Source organism: Thunnus thynnus, chromosome 4, assembly GCF_963924715.1.
Source record: "Thunnus thynnus chromosome 4, fThuThy2.1, whole genome shotgun sequence".
Lineage (NCBI taxonomy): Eukaryota > Metazoa > Chordata > Actinopteri > Scombriformes > Scombridae > Thunnus > Thunnus thynnus.
The window spans coordinates 27,732,549-27,748,508 of NC_089520.1; the positions used below are offsets into that span (position 1 = coordinate 27,732,549).

General features: G+C 39.2%; 1 protein-coding gene across 1 annotated transcript in view; it reads right to left on the reverse strand.

Annotated features, from left to right (window-relative positions):
* suclg2 (succinate-CoA ligase GDP-forming subunit beta) overlaps nucleotides 1–15,251 on the reverse strand; it is a 102,745-nt gene extending 87,494 nt beyond the window's left edge. The window contains exon 1 of the mRNA XM_067588054.1: nucleotides 15,126–15,251. Within this exon, the coding sequence (XP_067444155.1) occupies nucleotides 15,126–15,209 (84 nt within the window). The 5' untranslated portion in view covers nucleotides 15,210–15,251. The remainder of the gene's footprint in view (nucleotides 1–15,125) is intronic.
* Nucleotides 15,252–15,960: the final 709 nt, after the last annotated feature.

The window sequence follows — 15,960 nt, forward strand, 5'->3', positions numbered from 1 at the left end:
GAAACAACAGCCTGTATCCACATCATCAAAACTTGATGATAACTTACAAAAATGAACACTCATCTTGTCCTGCAGCTTGTTGAACGAGCTACATAACAAACATGCACTGGGGAAAAGTGCACCACTAACGTCATTTAGTAGCTAAATAGCTAATTAGCTGCTCAGCTGCAGCACATTAAACAGCGTGTAAACATACCTGCAGATGTCACTTCGACCTGTTAGATGCTGGTTTGGTCGTTGCTCTTCAAAATCCCTGTTAGTGACGCGCTGTTTGTCCATGACCTGTACTTACAGCATTTATGACAAACCGTGCGTGCATGTGTGCCAAACTAAAGAGGGCGATCCATACAGATCACGGATCAACTACGTTCCGTTACACCACTACAAATAAGATATAAAATGCCCCCAAAAATGCTTTTTTTAAAGTGCGGTTGATGAAAAAGTCTTAAAGTACAAATGTGTGTACATAATAATGTAAGGAGAGAAGTCAACTCTGTTTCCCACTTGTTTTGTATGCATCTAACGGTGATCTGAAGCCTTTGATCTGACAGATTAGGTTTTGTAGATGCCTGACAAAACATTCAGCAGTTTAAAATCAATCCACATTCAGATTTTGGGTCAATGTTAAACGAATTACTGAACTATAATGTGGTGTTTCCTTCTCAATTACGATGACGGACCATTCTCCATAGCAATGCTGGCTGAGGCTCACAGGCACCATAGTAATCAGAGCTATTTGCCATACCAAACTGATTAACAAAACTGAACTTCACAGAGGCAATGATGAAGTCAACAAAAGTGGCCAAAAGATAAACCTATGCTTCCATATTCCTGTTTTAAAGAACATGAATACCAGAGCGTGAGGAACAGTATCAAATGGGAATTTACAATTTTACAAAGTGCTTCCAAACTTAGTAGCATGTCCTATTACGCAACTCTGTACTTACAGAATTACAACACAGATGAATTTGCCACCTTGAGAATAGATATTTCACATAAAGAAATCGTCCCTGAGTCCCTACTACCTCAAAATCCCTTTCAGGCCTGTCATGACCACAGTTATGTTTTCAGTCACTCTGCTGCTGCTCCAGACACTGCTGAGGTCTTGACAGGAGAGGACTGGTCCAAGTCCTACATGTCTACCCTGGAAGAGAGCAGTAAGTGGCGGGTGGCAGTATGGCAGCAAGGCAGGCAGGCAAGCAGCTGGCCTGCAGCCCCTTGAGACACTCTCTCTACAGTAATTATCATCAGCAGCACTCTAGAGACAATCCTACACAGTACCTCTACTTATTCTTAATACACACACACAAACACACAGAGAAGACTGGATACACAGACTCGGGATACACTGTGCACACTGGTGAGGAGACACTATAGCACAAACAAAGCTGTATGTTCTGACATGGGCCCTAGATGGGATAAAGTATGCAAAGCAAACTCTCATACACACAAAAGCACTCAAGATCTTTCTCATGAATTCATCCTGGTAATGAGAAGTGGGGCACAGAGGCAAGAGAGAGTGGAAGTGGTGACACTGATAAACAGCAATATTCTCCATTAATATGTAGAGACGAGGAGAAACAAAGCAAAAAAAAGAAAAAAGACATATGAGATATAGGTCTCATTCATTTTGTAAATCAAAATAGAAAGGATTTCTCAGTAGCACTAATGTAGAACACAAAAAAGAAAAAATAACAGTGATGTGGAAATTGCAAATGCAAGTATTCATACCAGTAGCCAGACTTTACGAATCAACAAGCAAAGCTCTGTCTCCTTTCTCTTTCCAGTTTGTGCTCAAATCAGCCATACTGACTAAAGACTTGGCTCTCCGTCAAAACACCAAAAGCAGGTTTTAAACAGGCTCATAAAATACATACTGGCTTTTCCTTTAGGTGAGGGACTAAAGGTAAAGCTGTGACAAGAATATCCCATGACTAACTCAATGCAGACATACACTTTTAATGTGACACCACTCCAATAATAGCCTGCCATCATCTCCATTATGTTTTACACCCTTGAAACTGCGCTGTGCTTTTGATGCAAAAGCACACAGCAAAAATCTCTCCTACAAAAATTCAAATTAGGCAAAAGGAGAAAGAAGCTGAAGTAGTTTTGAGGAAGCACTTATTCGTGAAAGAATTTTGCCTTTCAGCAGGCTTGCAGCAAGAGTCTTGACATTCAGCGAGTGATCACAAAATGTCACTGCCATACACTGTAGCAAAGATGGATAGCAACTTTTTTTTTTTCTTTCTTTGCACGGGGCTTTTGTTTAAAGCCGAAAACCTCAGTCCTGATTTCAATCACATCTTAATAGTGCTCTGGATTAATGGCTCAAAACAAAATGTAAATCTTCAATCTCCTTTTTTTTTTTTTTTTTTTTTTTTTTGAGAAGATAAAAACTGTTCATAGCTACAGTACATGCAAAAATTATTATATAAATATAGGCTAACAAACACTGTCTGCTAAATTCAGCATTTAACAGGCTCATTGTGTTCTTCGGTAAAATTCTGAGCTCTGCTGAGGTGATCTCTTGGCACAATAAAAATAAAAAAGGCAACACATAGACGATGAACAACACAATTTGACAAATATAATATTGGATAAATGTTAAAATAAATGCAAAGAATCGGGGAGAAAACAAACAAACCTAAAGACAACAACTCACGAAGACATCTCCTAAAAACTGAATTGTGTTGACATTCACAAGTAAAAAAAAAAAAAAAAACAACAAAAGGAAATGTTGGAACACTGAAATGTGCTGAATAAGCTATGTCACCAAATGGCCCCTCTCCTCACAGAGCACTCGGAGTGACTGTGCCCTCACACAAAGACACAGAGAGGAGAAGTAGTGCGATGGCAGCAGCTACGTCAGATTGCCAAGTCCTTGTCCGCAGCTGTATTGATACACAAGTGGCACTGAAGGACAAAATCTTGGTATAGGCAACGCTACTCCCAAAAGACTTGTTTGTCTGGTCCATATGGTACTCAGCACAGCATCATGCAACATCAGGACTTCTCCAAAGAGGCAAAAAATTGTGCAGTCTCATGTCTGGGTGAGAGCAGGATGCACAATGTCAAACCACACTTGTTGTGAGAAGTGTCATCGCAGTGAGGGGATGAGTGATCTTGGCACTTTGCAAAGTCATTTCAAGACATGCCACTACTTTGTCATTTGCCCTTCTGTTAAACTTAGGGAGTCAATATCCTAGGGCTAATTTAAAGCAGTTGTCTTTATCACTATGAGAGAGTGGAACAATGTCAAAAAGTCACCATCTGACAGAGTAGTTCTGGCTCCCTTGGAAATTTATTAGAGCCATAAGCCTTAATTTACAGGAAAAGGTTACAAAGCAGGCAATCACCTTTGATCAGGCCCATAAATAGCAGCCAGTCAATGCTGCGCTGCTCGTCAATCTGTCACTCAAAAATCCAAAGGCTTGAAGTCACAGGTCAAAAAACACATTTGTTTCTTGAATGGAAGTGAAGATAGACTGGATCGAGGCAACAGTGAGTGAAGTTGTGATTCTGCCCGGCAGCTGGTAACACTAAGAGAACATTATCTCTGAACACAGGCTATTTATCTAACAAATGGCTTCAACACTGTGGTGGTTTTAACAATCCAGTCATGGCTGTCTTGCTGTTTAGCCATGGTATTCATACATATTAAAGAAGGGAAATAGTTCAATTCAATAGTAATTAATTACATATGATGACAAATAGTTAAATGCAATAATAAATTTGATTATTCAGCATGTGGTTGTGCATAGGTAAGACATTTTTTGATGTATATTGTAGAGTTACAATGATTAGTCGATTAATCGATTAGTTGATCGACAGAGAATTAATCGCTAACTACTTTGATAATCGATTAATCGCTTTGAGCAATTTTTTAAAGAAATAAATGCTAAAATTCACTGGTTCCAGCTTCTTAAATGTGAATATTTTCTGTCTTCTTTAGTGTTCTATGATAGTAAACTGAATATTTTTGAGTTGTGGACTGTTGGTCGGACAAGAAAGACATTTGAGGTTGCTCCTTGGGTTCTGTGACACAGTGATCGATATATTTCACCCTTTTTGGACATTTTATAGACCAAAATACTAATCGATTAATTGAGAAAATAATCAACAGATTAATCAATAATGAAAATAATCGTTACTTGCAGCCCTAGTAAATTGACATTGAATTAAATCTTAATTTCACCTATATTACACACTCTTAAAACAGCTGGTGGATACAATAATATAGACAGAAATAACTGACAACAGTTTTGATCACTGATTAGTTAAGTAATTTTTAAGCAAAATGGCAAAAATTCACTTTATGTTCAAATGTGAATATTATCTATCTTAAGTCTTCTATGATAGTAAACTGAATATTTTGGGTTTCTGGCTGCTGGTCAAGACAACTGCAGAAGCCAGCATGGGCTCTGCTTTTGATGGTTTGATGGAAGTATTTGCTGACATTTAATTAATTTAATTATAGTTCCAACAAATCGACTGATTAAGAAAATAATGGGTAGATTAATGACTGGTAATACTCACTATTTGCAGCCCTACCTGCATGTATGCAAAGCAATTCATCAACTGTATAATACTCAAACAGTCAAAGAAGTGTTGATTCAACTCAATATTTGCCTTGGTGAGGAAACTGCTTATTGTATAACATTGTAAAGTAGGGTATGCTTAATATATTGACCTCCATATTTACTGCATTGCAATATATGGTACATGTGTATATAACATTGTGACCACCTCAATTGAATACATGACCTACTGTGCTTTTGAAGGCTGTTTTTTCTTTGTATGACTCACAGCTCTGAGAACATTATGGCACCCAGTGCTCTGCCAGTAATAAAGTACAGCAGTGGACATGTTGGAAAGCCAGTCAATAACTTATAAGAGCCTTCATCACTCACCACCCTTCAGAAGTAACAAATTAATTTATGGAGTGTTTTTACCATTAGTTTATAAATTATGAATATACTGTAGATAAAACTTTAACATAATAATAATAATAATAACAATAATTTTATTTGTATAGCAGCTTTCACACAAAAAACGCAGCTCAAAGTGCTTTACAAGAAAATTAATTTCATGCACCAAGTGCTTCACATCAAAAAAAGACAAAATGAACATAAAAACATGTAGATGTACGCAAGATGAAAAATAAAACCCACTTGATAATATTACTAACATGAAAAAAGAAAATACAATACATAGAAGGCGTACTTCAGTGGTGGTAATTTGAGAATTAATAAGCGAAAAGTCAGGTATTTCGCCATGTGTACACAATCTATAAATTGGCGCCTAGGTTTCCGAAGCCATGAGCATAACAGAACCTCCCTTTTCCCAACAGACACAGACTCACCACCAGTCTTAATTAACCGAAATAAGCCTCTTTCAGCTTACCCCAGAACATCTTCCCACGGGTTTAACCTCTCTGTGGGTCTTATCTGTGTCGGGCGCAACCTGAAGCTGCCCCGGAAAAAAAACACCCTTAGTGGTACTGTGGGGGTTAAAAAACATGCCCCATGAAAAGCTGCATTAAAGCAGAATAAACTTGCAGAGCACAAGGCACCTTCTCATTCACACTGAGGCTATCATCATTAACAAGTCTCAAAGGCTGGATGTAGTACAGACCAATTGGGGGAAAATCTCAATACATCAATCCAGGATTGATTCTTAAAGGGCGACTCCATCTGCGTGTTTTTCTGGGTTGTGACGTGGTTTAGAGTGCTAAGCACATTGAATACATATAGAACACTACTAGGAAGCTACAGAATGATATAAAAACCTAAAAAACAAAAAACAAAAAATACCGGGCCCACCCTTTAAGAGAGTCTCTGCAAAAATAAAGAAAGTCTGTTGCTTTCATTGCCACTGACACAAAGGCTAATTTTAAAGCAGGCATATTCATGAGGACTCTGCAAATCTGTATTGATGTGGCCTGCATGACATCCCTTTTAAGAACAGGAGAGAAGCTTACGGGACTCCAATCAGGGAGGTTTCAAAAGGACCTTTGAGATCATTTTAGGACTCTGAATGTCCTCTTAATGACCACAGAGTATTCCCTGTCTATCAAAATCTAAGATGGCATGTCTTAATACACTTTTTCCTCCATTGCCAGAATAAAAAAAGTAAATAAGAAAGCATCACAGAAAAATAGTGCAGCAGAAACACAAGAGTAAGAACCACCCATAGAGCCATGCTCTCAATCGGTGTGTTGGTCCATCCATCAGTCCTCCGCTTCAGCCAAGAATGACATATCTCAACAACTATTGGATGGATTGACATGACATTTTGTAGGGATATTCATGTTCCCCAGATCATGAATCCTAATGACTTTGGTGATTCCTTGACTTTTCCTCTAGCGCCACCATGAGGTTGACATTTGGGGTTTTGAGTGAAATATCCATTTCTTTATTAGACATGTTACTCTCCCTATTATAACTGCAAAACACCAGCATGTTAACATGGTGATGTTGTTATTTTGCTCTAAGGTGTGCTTAAGTACAGCCTCACAGAGCTGCAGCATGACTGTTGCTCACACAAGGGGCCTTGTGTGAGTAACAGGGAGTCTTGGGTCACTGGAAGAAGCTTAATGGGAACACTTAATGTGATAGGAGAGCTAAAATCTAAAAGGATTAATTTAAATATGTACATATCATTTATCACATTTACATACACTATCATAAATTACCACATTGCAGAAACTGGAATTGTGATATGCAGTTATGCAGAATTGGGTCCTAGAAAAAATAAATTTTTCCTGCCTAAACATAATCCCTACCTCTCAGTTGTTGTGCTAACCAAACCAACCAAAGCTGTGCTAACCAAAACTGTTAACTACAGTGAGTGGACAACTGCAGTTTCCAGAGGCACTGCATATCTCATATTATACAGTAGCATTCCCGGATGTCTGGTGAGGTTAAAATCCTCATTACTTGTCTTGGCCAGACCCTAACCCCTTTGAAATGACACTGCCTAATTAGTGACAACAAATGACTGCAGAGTTAATTAACCAGAATGCTCCTTAAGGGGCATTATCAAATGTTTAAGAAATTAACAGATTGCCAGTTCACCAATTCTATGTAATTGATTTGTTCCCATTCAGGTTATGAACTCGTCTCTTTTTCCCATCCATTTAGCTAACCATGCAGGGGGAAATTAAAGGGGAACTTTATAGTGTCCACTTCCATGAGCACACGCTGAATAAGAGAGAGAGCGGTACTCAGAGTGACTATCAAAATCATTGCCATACTTATTGCAGTAGAATGTTTTTTGCTAATGAGATGGCAGTTTGCTACTGTGTTGCAACTCATAAATACAGGCTGTCTTGCAATTAGACAAGCGCTGTGTAGTAAGCTGTGAAAGAGGTGACACGCAGAAAAGGAAACGGAGGAGGCAAAGAAGCAGAGTTGATGTGGATTTTATGCATAAACAGGCCAGTGTGAATCACAGGCATATTCCCACTTACAGCCATCCATGTAGCAGTAGCATGCCCCATGAAGCATTAGTTGGCTAATTCAGAAAGCCATCTAGCCTGGTCTCCTCTAATTAATAAAGTAAATGAGTGTTGATGGCAGAAGTTCCTCTCTCTGTCCTCAGTTTTGGCACTGCCTCCATAGATTTGGATGAAGAGTAATGGCAAGGATAGTGAGACTGTAAATCTGGTAAAGCCTAAGGCCACTTTGCCTTTTGGTTTAAGAAAAGCATAATGACTCATCCTCACAGACATAACACTAGAGATTAATCGCCTACATTTACACTGTTAAGCACATCTAGGCATACAGATGAATATGCCTATACTTTCAGTTTAAACAGCTACAGAATGGTATTTTAAATGGTCGTACATTTCTTTATAAATCTTAGATGGATATGGGTCATTTCAAATAATCACAGACAAAGTATGTAAGATGTACCTTTTGCTCTAATTACTGCTACTGCCCACTTGTAGCTTTCTATGTCCTTACCTCTTAAAAGCTAAAGTTAGGCCCAGACCATTAGAGTATGGAGAGAGAAATGGCATCTGTCTGTTAAAGAGCTGAGGATAGAACAGAAGAGCAGAGACAGAGGCGGGAGCAGCAGAGCGTGGCTCCAGGATTTAGATCAGTGAGATTTGCATCATTGGCAGGTCTTTAGGCAGGGCAGGTCTAATCTCCTGCAGACAGGCTTAAGAAAAGAAAACCTGACTGTTGTGTCTCTACAGATAGGGATTTCAGTAATTAGCATAGTTAATAAGAGAGGATGTACGGAGTCATATTCAAAGGTGTCAGGTCTAAGGGGAAGATAACGCAGAAATAAAGCCAAGCAATACAAGGATGCACAACTATGTCAAAGGTCAGTCCAATGTACATGTAAGTTTACATGTATAAACGTGGCTACAGCTTCAAAAGTGAGTCACTGATGTTACTGAGTGCCATAACCGTGTGGTTCATGTTACATTTATAAAATAAGATTTGTGACTGCATTCAAAAAACTACTGAAAACTCACCTTTTTAGAGCTGCTTTTGTGTGTTTGATTTAATGTCCCCTGCCACAGAATGTACTTTTAGTGTGTTCTCTTGCTTTTAGTGATTTATATAGAGATCTATTTTTCTTTCTTTCTTTCTTCTTCTGTGTAAAACATCTTTGTGTACCTTGAAAAGAAAATGTAATATTATCATTATTATTGTTATTAAGAAAAGGATGTTTAATGACATGTTTGCACACTTCCATAATTATCACGACATCCATGTCTAGGATAAACAAATTAGCTAATCAAATTTTGAGATCCAGTTAAAGCATCTACGGCTGCTGAGTGTAACTGCGGGTGGTGTGGAGACAATTTATTACTTTTAGGTAGGGTTGTGCAATATGACGATATATACCGTGTTTACATTAATAACTTACCCTTCTTGGCTTTTTACTTGTGAAGCTTTTATGCACTTACAGTAACGAGTGCAGTTGTCGTGAACTCAAGTACTTCGCCTGGTTCACTGTCTCTCCTCTGTTCCGCTGTGTGTGTAGCACAGACGGAGGGCTCAGCTCCACCCGCGGTGAAACACAGAGAGCAGAGGAGAGTAGCGCAGCCATAAATGACAGCAAAACGCAGTAGAGACTATGTTTATTTATGTAATTCATGTGCACTTCATTTCAGAGTCTCTACTGCGTTTTGCTGTCATTTTGTTGTCATGTTGAACCTCTAGATGACGTGCCGCTGCAGCCACGACTGAAACAGCTGTGTGGCTGCTCTCTAACCTGTTAACATTGGCGCCAAAATTTAAAGTAAGAGGTTCCGCGACACACACACACACACTGCTCACACAGAGAGTGTGTCCCAGGTGTAACACAGCATGTAGACTCACACAGTAATACTGCCATCACTATCAGGCTGGAAAATATCCTAACACTGATGAGAGCAAGTTAGGTCTCAATGACTTTAATAAAATGTTCATATGGAGTGGCCCCAGGAAATCTGACTTATCAAAACAAATCCACAATCCATACCATGTCAGTTTAGAGTTCTGATGTGTTTGAAGGTCTAATTTCAAAGATGACGGATATGTTAGTGTAGTGTAAGTATGGCAGCTGCAAATAATCTTCAACATACTACACTTTTAATGAATTACAGCTGTCAGCAATCACTGACATTGTTTTCTCAACTAATTTTCAGCATCACTCCCACTTCTCCCTCATTATCTACACTGGAACAACAGCAGAAGTTAAGCTGATAGGAGTGCATTCACTCATTGCATTCCCCATTTCAGAGGCTGCCAACATTTCCTAATGACTGCAGCCCTTCTAAATTATTGAAAAAGCCTAAGCACCTCACCAGCTACAGAAATGGCTATTAACCTTGGTGAAGCGATATTCAAATCCAGTTAGAGCTAACTTCGTCCTCCAGTATCCCTTGCGGGGAGGAAATGTAAATGTGTTCTTGCTGAGACAGATGGGGAAGCCGCCCGTCGTTTGAAGTTCCAGCAAAAGAAGTCATTGCAAGCAGAGGGCTCTCCACCCCCCTCTGTAAAATATTCAGGACTGAGTCTCATTGAGACACCTCGCTTCCCAGTGTTTCCCTTCAAACCATGCTGGGCTTCAACACTGTTGGGCTATTACTAAGCAGGAACACCTTACAAAAAATAAAAACTTAGCAAACGTTTACAAATTCACCACTGTGCAGCGACAGTGAAAAACAGCCTGAGGATTATCTCGCTGTGCAGACAAGAATTCAGGAGATTTGATTTATGAGAGAGAGAAAGAGAGAGATAGAGCAGGGGGGAAAACACAACGTCCCACTCCCCCTTTAAGAGCATCCTAGAGCCTAACCATCTGAATATTGTGATGTCCTCTGTATTGCTGTTGACAAATCATCACAAATTGAATTCCTTAGGTTAGCTGGCATACTGTCAAAGCTGATTTGATTCTATTGTGGAGATACCTGGCTGTCAATCAGTTCAAGCTCCGATACTGTGCAACAGAGCAGAAAGAATCCCTGATCATTACTCTTATCACCTGGCCCAAGAGAGAGGGGGAGAAAGAGGAAAAAGAGAGACACACAAGTGGGGGTAAAAGAGAAAGTGTGTGCATGTATTCAAGAAGCACGTACAACAGCCAGCATAAATGTGAGATTAGAAGTTTTGCAAGAGTTTACTTTTTAAGGGGATGCCACTGCAAGCATCTTTGAGTAAAACAATATATGGAGCACTGGCAGACATTTAGAGTCTTTTTATTGACCAGTTACGCATGACAGTCTGTAGGTTAATTTGCATACGCAGTCCGCTAACGACTAGACAATTACGTGTTCACATCATCAGATAAGTAGTGGTGTAAAACCAACTCCTACACGGAGTGTTGCATTATGGGTTGTTTGTAGCCTTGATGTTGCTAGGCTAGCAAATGTCTTAAAGTCTGTTTATAGTGAGTGTGTTAGAGTCAGTCAGCACTAAAAGTCTTTTGTTAGTCCAGAAGGTTCGTGTAATGTGTTTTTGAGGAGTGAAAACGAGTCCAAAGTGTCTTCCAATGTCTCTACAGCAGAAACGGAATATGTCAAGCTGCCAAATACCACTGTGACAGATGATAAGGAGCTCAAAAAGACAAACAGGCAGTCGCATAAATGCTAACTGCCAGAGAAAATCAGTTTTGACCGCTTCCAAGAACCTGGTAGGAGAGTATGTGAGTCTGTAACTATATTATGATGTAAGTTATATTCAAAAAGTAACATTAACTTTACTTTTTGATACCAGCACTGATACCACTCACAGGCGAGCGCTTAGAAAAACCTAGTTTGGTACGTTGAGCCCAAGTACATTATGTCATTGAGAGCTACTGTGACTAAAAGCATTGAAAACACTTTGAGTTGAAGAAGGATGAGCTAAAAGTCAAGCTAACCAGGGCAGACAAGCTAGCTCTGACCACCGACTGCTGGACAGCTCTCACAAATGAAAGCTACATCACAACTTCTCTTAAAAATTTGCCGGTTAGTTACCAGTTAATGGGTGTCAGTCGGTCAAAAGCAAAATTAACCGAAACTGACATCCCTGGTAAGAAGGCAAAGAAAGGTGGGAAATCATCATCAATCACATATCTCTTAGATATCAGAAAGGAAAAAACAACAATATTGTGATTTTAGTATACCAAACAGAAAAAAGTTAATGGTGGAGTCTGCAATTCTGGAGAAAGATTATTAAATACACTTTTTGTCAAATTCAGTGATTCACGGTCGGCTAGCTGTCTGTTCTATGTGTGTGCACTGAAAAAAATCCAGTATTCATACACAGCACTGACTCTGTGAATGGGAAACAAACAAAGAGGCTCGGACCGAGCCATACAACATTATTCCAGCCAATCAGCAAGAGGGGCATTCATGCTCGTGCACAGAAAATGGAGAAGTCATCAGAACAGCTGTCTGTGTGAGGACATGACAGTCTCCCATCTCCAGCACTTGTTGAATGGTAGGGGAGGGCTGGTGAACTGGAGAGAGGCCATGGCCAGTTCACATAGAAAGTGTTTTTAGAAGTGCTTTTGACGTTCCTCACTTGCACATCTCATAGAACAGATACGCTTCCATTTTATTAAATGTATCAATCCACAATGATCCTAGATACGCGTGAATGACACGCATCACTCACTACGATGGGCGGGGAAGTAAGATCAATGGATAAATAAATACAAACACTGTCAATTTCTTCCCGTGGAGCCGACATGCAAACTATTTCGATTCAGTACATTTCTGCTGTCAGTGAACCTGGTGAAGGCAGTTTGTCCGGCCGCTGTCCTCTCAGCTCTCCGGGAGCTGCAGCTGACAGACAGCTACTTCTGTGGACAGAGACACTGAACGCAGGTAGAGTGAGAAGCGGGGAGGCTGCAGAGAGGTGGAGAGTGTGGATGGACTGTTGTGCTCACGTCAGACACTCTGGATTCTGCCATATTTCTCTTTTGGTCGGGAATTAGGGGGGCGGAGCTTCTGAAGGAGCATGAAGAGAGGGGTGTGTTTGTTTGGGTGTTTAGTTCAAATGTCAACATTCTCTCTCCAGAATCACCAACTCTACCTTTAATTTCTAGTGTGGGGTGTGTAACTGCATATCATTTTTGGATGAATTCAATATAGCCACTAGCCTCCACATATTCCTTGTGATTTCTGTGTATTTTTAATCTTATGTGTTAAATGCCACATGTAAAAAAAAACTACTTAACAAAACTTAAAAATAATTAACAACCTCAGCAGCCTCGTAGGGCAAACTTCAGCCTTTAGCCTTCAGGAGCAGCTTCAACCCATGTTCTGAACAGTGTTTTGTAGGATATTGGGTAATTCTTCAAGACAAAATTCCACCTCTTTCTTGTGCAGTGATGTATGTGGAAATCTGTCAGGGTTGTAAATTTAAAATATGACTTAGTGTCAAACCCCTGTAAAATTTGCCTCTGATGGTTTAATCAATAAAAGGTCACATTCAACACCGACTAGCACCTATACATTCTGAATGCCTTTAGTGCTTTCCTGTAATTAAATTCAGTAATCTTCTCTGCTTTGCACCCTAGATAAAACTTCATCAGCTTCACTTCATCAAATCCCTCATTTCCAAATTGCATATCATTACCACGCATTTTGCCATTTTTAAAATAAACAGCATATTTCATGCCTCTATTACTGGTGAAAAAAGCAAAAAGTAATATCAATTTTTGTTGCGGGTGTTTCTCTTGAGGTGTCACTGCCTGTTCTAGAGGACAGGTCTAACTGCTGGTATTAGATGAAAGTGTTTTCACTCGGCATGCGTTATTGGATTGCAACACTTCAGGTAAAAAACTAAGTGTGTGGTATTTCCCATCTTTATTGGTACAGATTTTCAATGCAGTTAACAATACTGTATAAATTCATCAACTTTAAAGTCAGTCTTTAAGTAGCCTACACCAATAAGGGACTGTCTCATCCACATCCACCTAACGTGACTTTGAATGGCCTAATCTCCTAAGGTCTATACCTTAGGGACAACCATATGATTGGTTGGAAATAGCTATGTTTTGTGATGTGATTTGCAGTTAGTATAATGTCAAGCAATGTCCCCTATCAACAGTTGAGAAATAATTTCTATCGCACCAGTATTTATATCGTTTCTGTCAACAGCAATAGCATATGCTCTCTTACAATACATCTGTGATAAACTAAAATCACCTGATGATAATTGCCCCATTCATGTATCAGCCCACTATCATCACCTAATAACATCTGGAAGAGAAGGCAGTTACGATGGGCATTTAACTATTTATTTAATTATTTTCTGATATTTTTAATGATTTTGATAAATAGAAACAAATTATAGATAGATTTAAAAGCTGCACCCTGGTCATCACATTTGCTTCATAAAGCACAACCCATATTCAATCCAGTGTTTACTGTAAACCACTATGGTGCACCGGCTATTTAAAAACAATTCTATTGCACTCCATTTAAAACGTGTCAAAAAGGCTTCAGCAGTGCCAAAACCTATCAAAGCCACACAGCAAAGGCAGATATGAAAAAAAAAAAAAAAACCAAAAAAAAAACAACACGACACAAGACTGTAAAAGTCCAACTATAAGGCTAACACAGTGCCAAACAGACTGTGATCACTTGACTGGACCAGTGTTTACAGTATCAGCAGGTTCCTGCTTTGTCCTTTCAGCCAGGATATCTGTACTTGTGTTACAAATGTTTACACAGACGCACTTCAAATAATGACATAAAAAAAAAAAAACGTCCAACTGAGCCACTGTGTATAGCAGGACAGAACATGCTGATATGTTCATCTGTTGTCTTGAAGCTTTGAAATTTACTACGATTCACAACTCTGCATAGTTCACTATAAAAGTGTATTTGTTTGTTAGTAAACACAAGGCAGGGAGATTTATTACTGATTCCTTATTGTGGCTTTAGCAGTTTTTGTGTCCATTCTCTCTTTGATCATTTAGCCTGATGCTCTGTTTGCAAAGGGGCTCACAATGTAACTGCAATCATTTGCCACACAGATAAACCTAATCAGATCAATTCTGTTGTTCACAGCTAGAAAACAGACACTGACAGATCAAAGTGCAAGAGTCAACCTTTTGACTGTGGTCTTATCTGAAACGGTGCTGCATACAGAAACGTCCAGTTGTTCCCTGGTAGCAGGGATCAGGTTTATATGTTAAAGTGGTCTGACAACTGAGTTAAACTGTGAACATTTCTGTGCTGTTAATGATGAACCAAGTACTCTCACAGCCCACTGTATAAGTAACGAAAAATGACCTACAAAGTTTTCTTTTTACACACATACATTCAAGGTTATAAATGTTAATGTCAGGAGTGACAGATTAAGACTAAATGGAGCCTTTAGACATGTATATATTAGTTAACAGTTTAGTTAAGTTTTCCTCTGGCAAGCTGTATTCAAACAATAAGTAATTTTGAACAATTGCAGTTATTACAAGACATGCATGATTGCAGGACTAAAGGTTAGCAGAGTCTCACAGTTCAACTTTGATCTGTCAAACCTCTCTCCGCTCACACATGCTAACCTGCTAGCAGGTTAGCTACATTTAACAGCTCCCTGACACGGTGACAACGGGCGTACAGCAGCCGAGCCCAGCCTGAGAGAAGAGAGCCGCATTCTGAGGAATATCAGCTGTAAGACTACCTTAAGTTTGTCAAGAAGTATGTGCTTTGAGGTTGCTGTCCTCAGTCCTCTTGCTGCAGCCTGGGATGCCACGGATGCCGCCATGGTTGACTCGGAAGACCAAAGAGAGGTGACGTCGGAAGCATGTGCGCGTTAACGTCTCCGTTCATAGGTCAATCGGCGATCATGGGCGGTGCTTAAAGAAAATGAACACACACGCACGCTCTCCAAAGTTCAATGTGCATCATGCATTCATATTAGCAGTTTGAAATTCAAAGTTCACTCAGTACAAAGAAAATGTATTATATCTAAATTCCAAAGGTCATTGGAAGATAAAACAGGTTGCATAGAGACTAAATGAACGAGTATCATATTTCGTTTGCATGTAAGAATGTAAGCAGAATGAATTATAGAGAAAAGTACTTACCAAAGTATTATTTAAACCGCTCATCTATGTTTACATCAATTTTGTTATTACCATCAGATAAGCCAGGTTTTGAAAAATGTCCTTCCATTGTTTAAGTAACATTTGTTGTACTTTATCTCACGTCCTGTGCTATCGTTTTGTGTCAAAATAAATTAAATTGAAATAAAATGCAGGTAGTGCTGCAATGTCATCTTAAAGAACCATCAAAAACTCTTATTCAACTGTATAATAAACATATGGTCAGCATAACTGATCTTTTTTTCACAACTGCAGAAGCTCATCCAGCTCTGTTAGAAAATAACATTTTGTCTGAGGCACACTTTGTTTTACATTCTTGTACTTCAAGATTTGATTTTCCATTCAATGCAGTGCCATAGCCACCACTGGTGACACCAAGATCTTGTCTATAATATATATATTTTTGGGGTG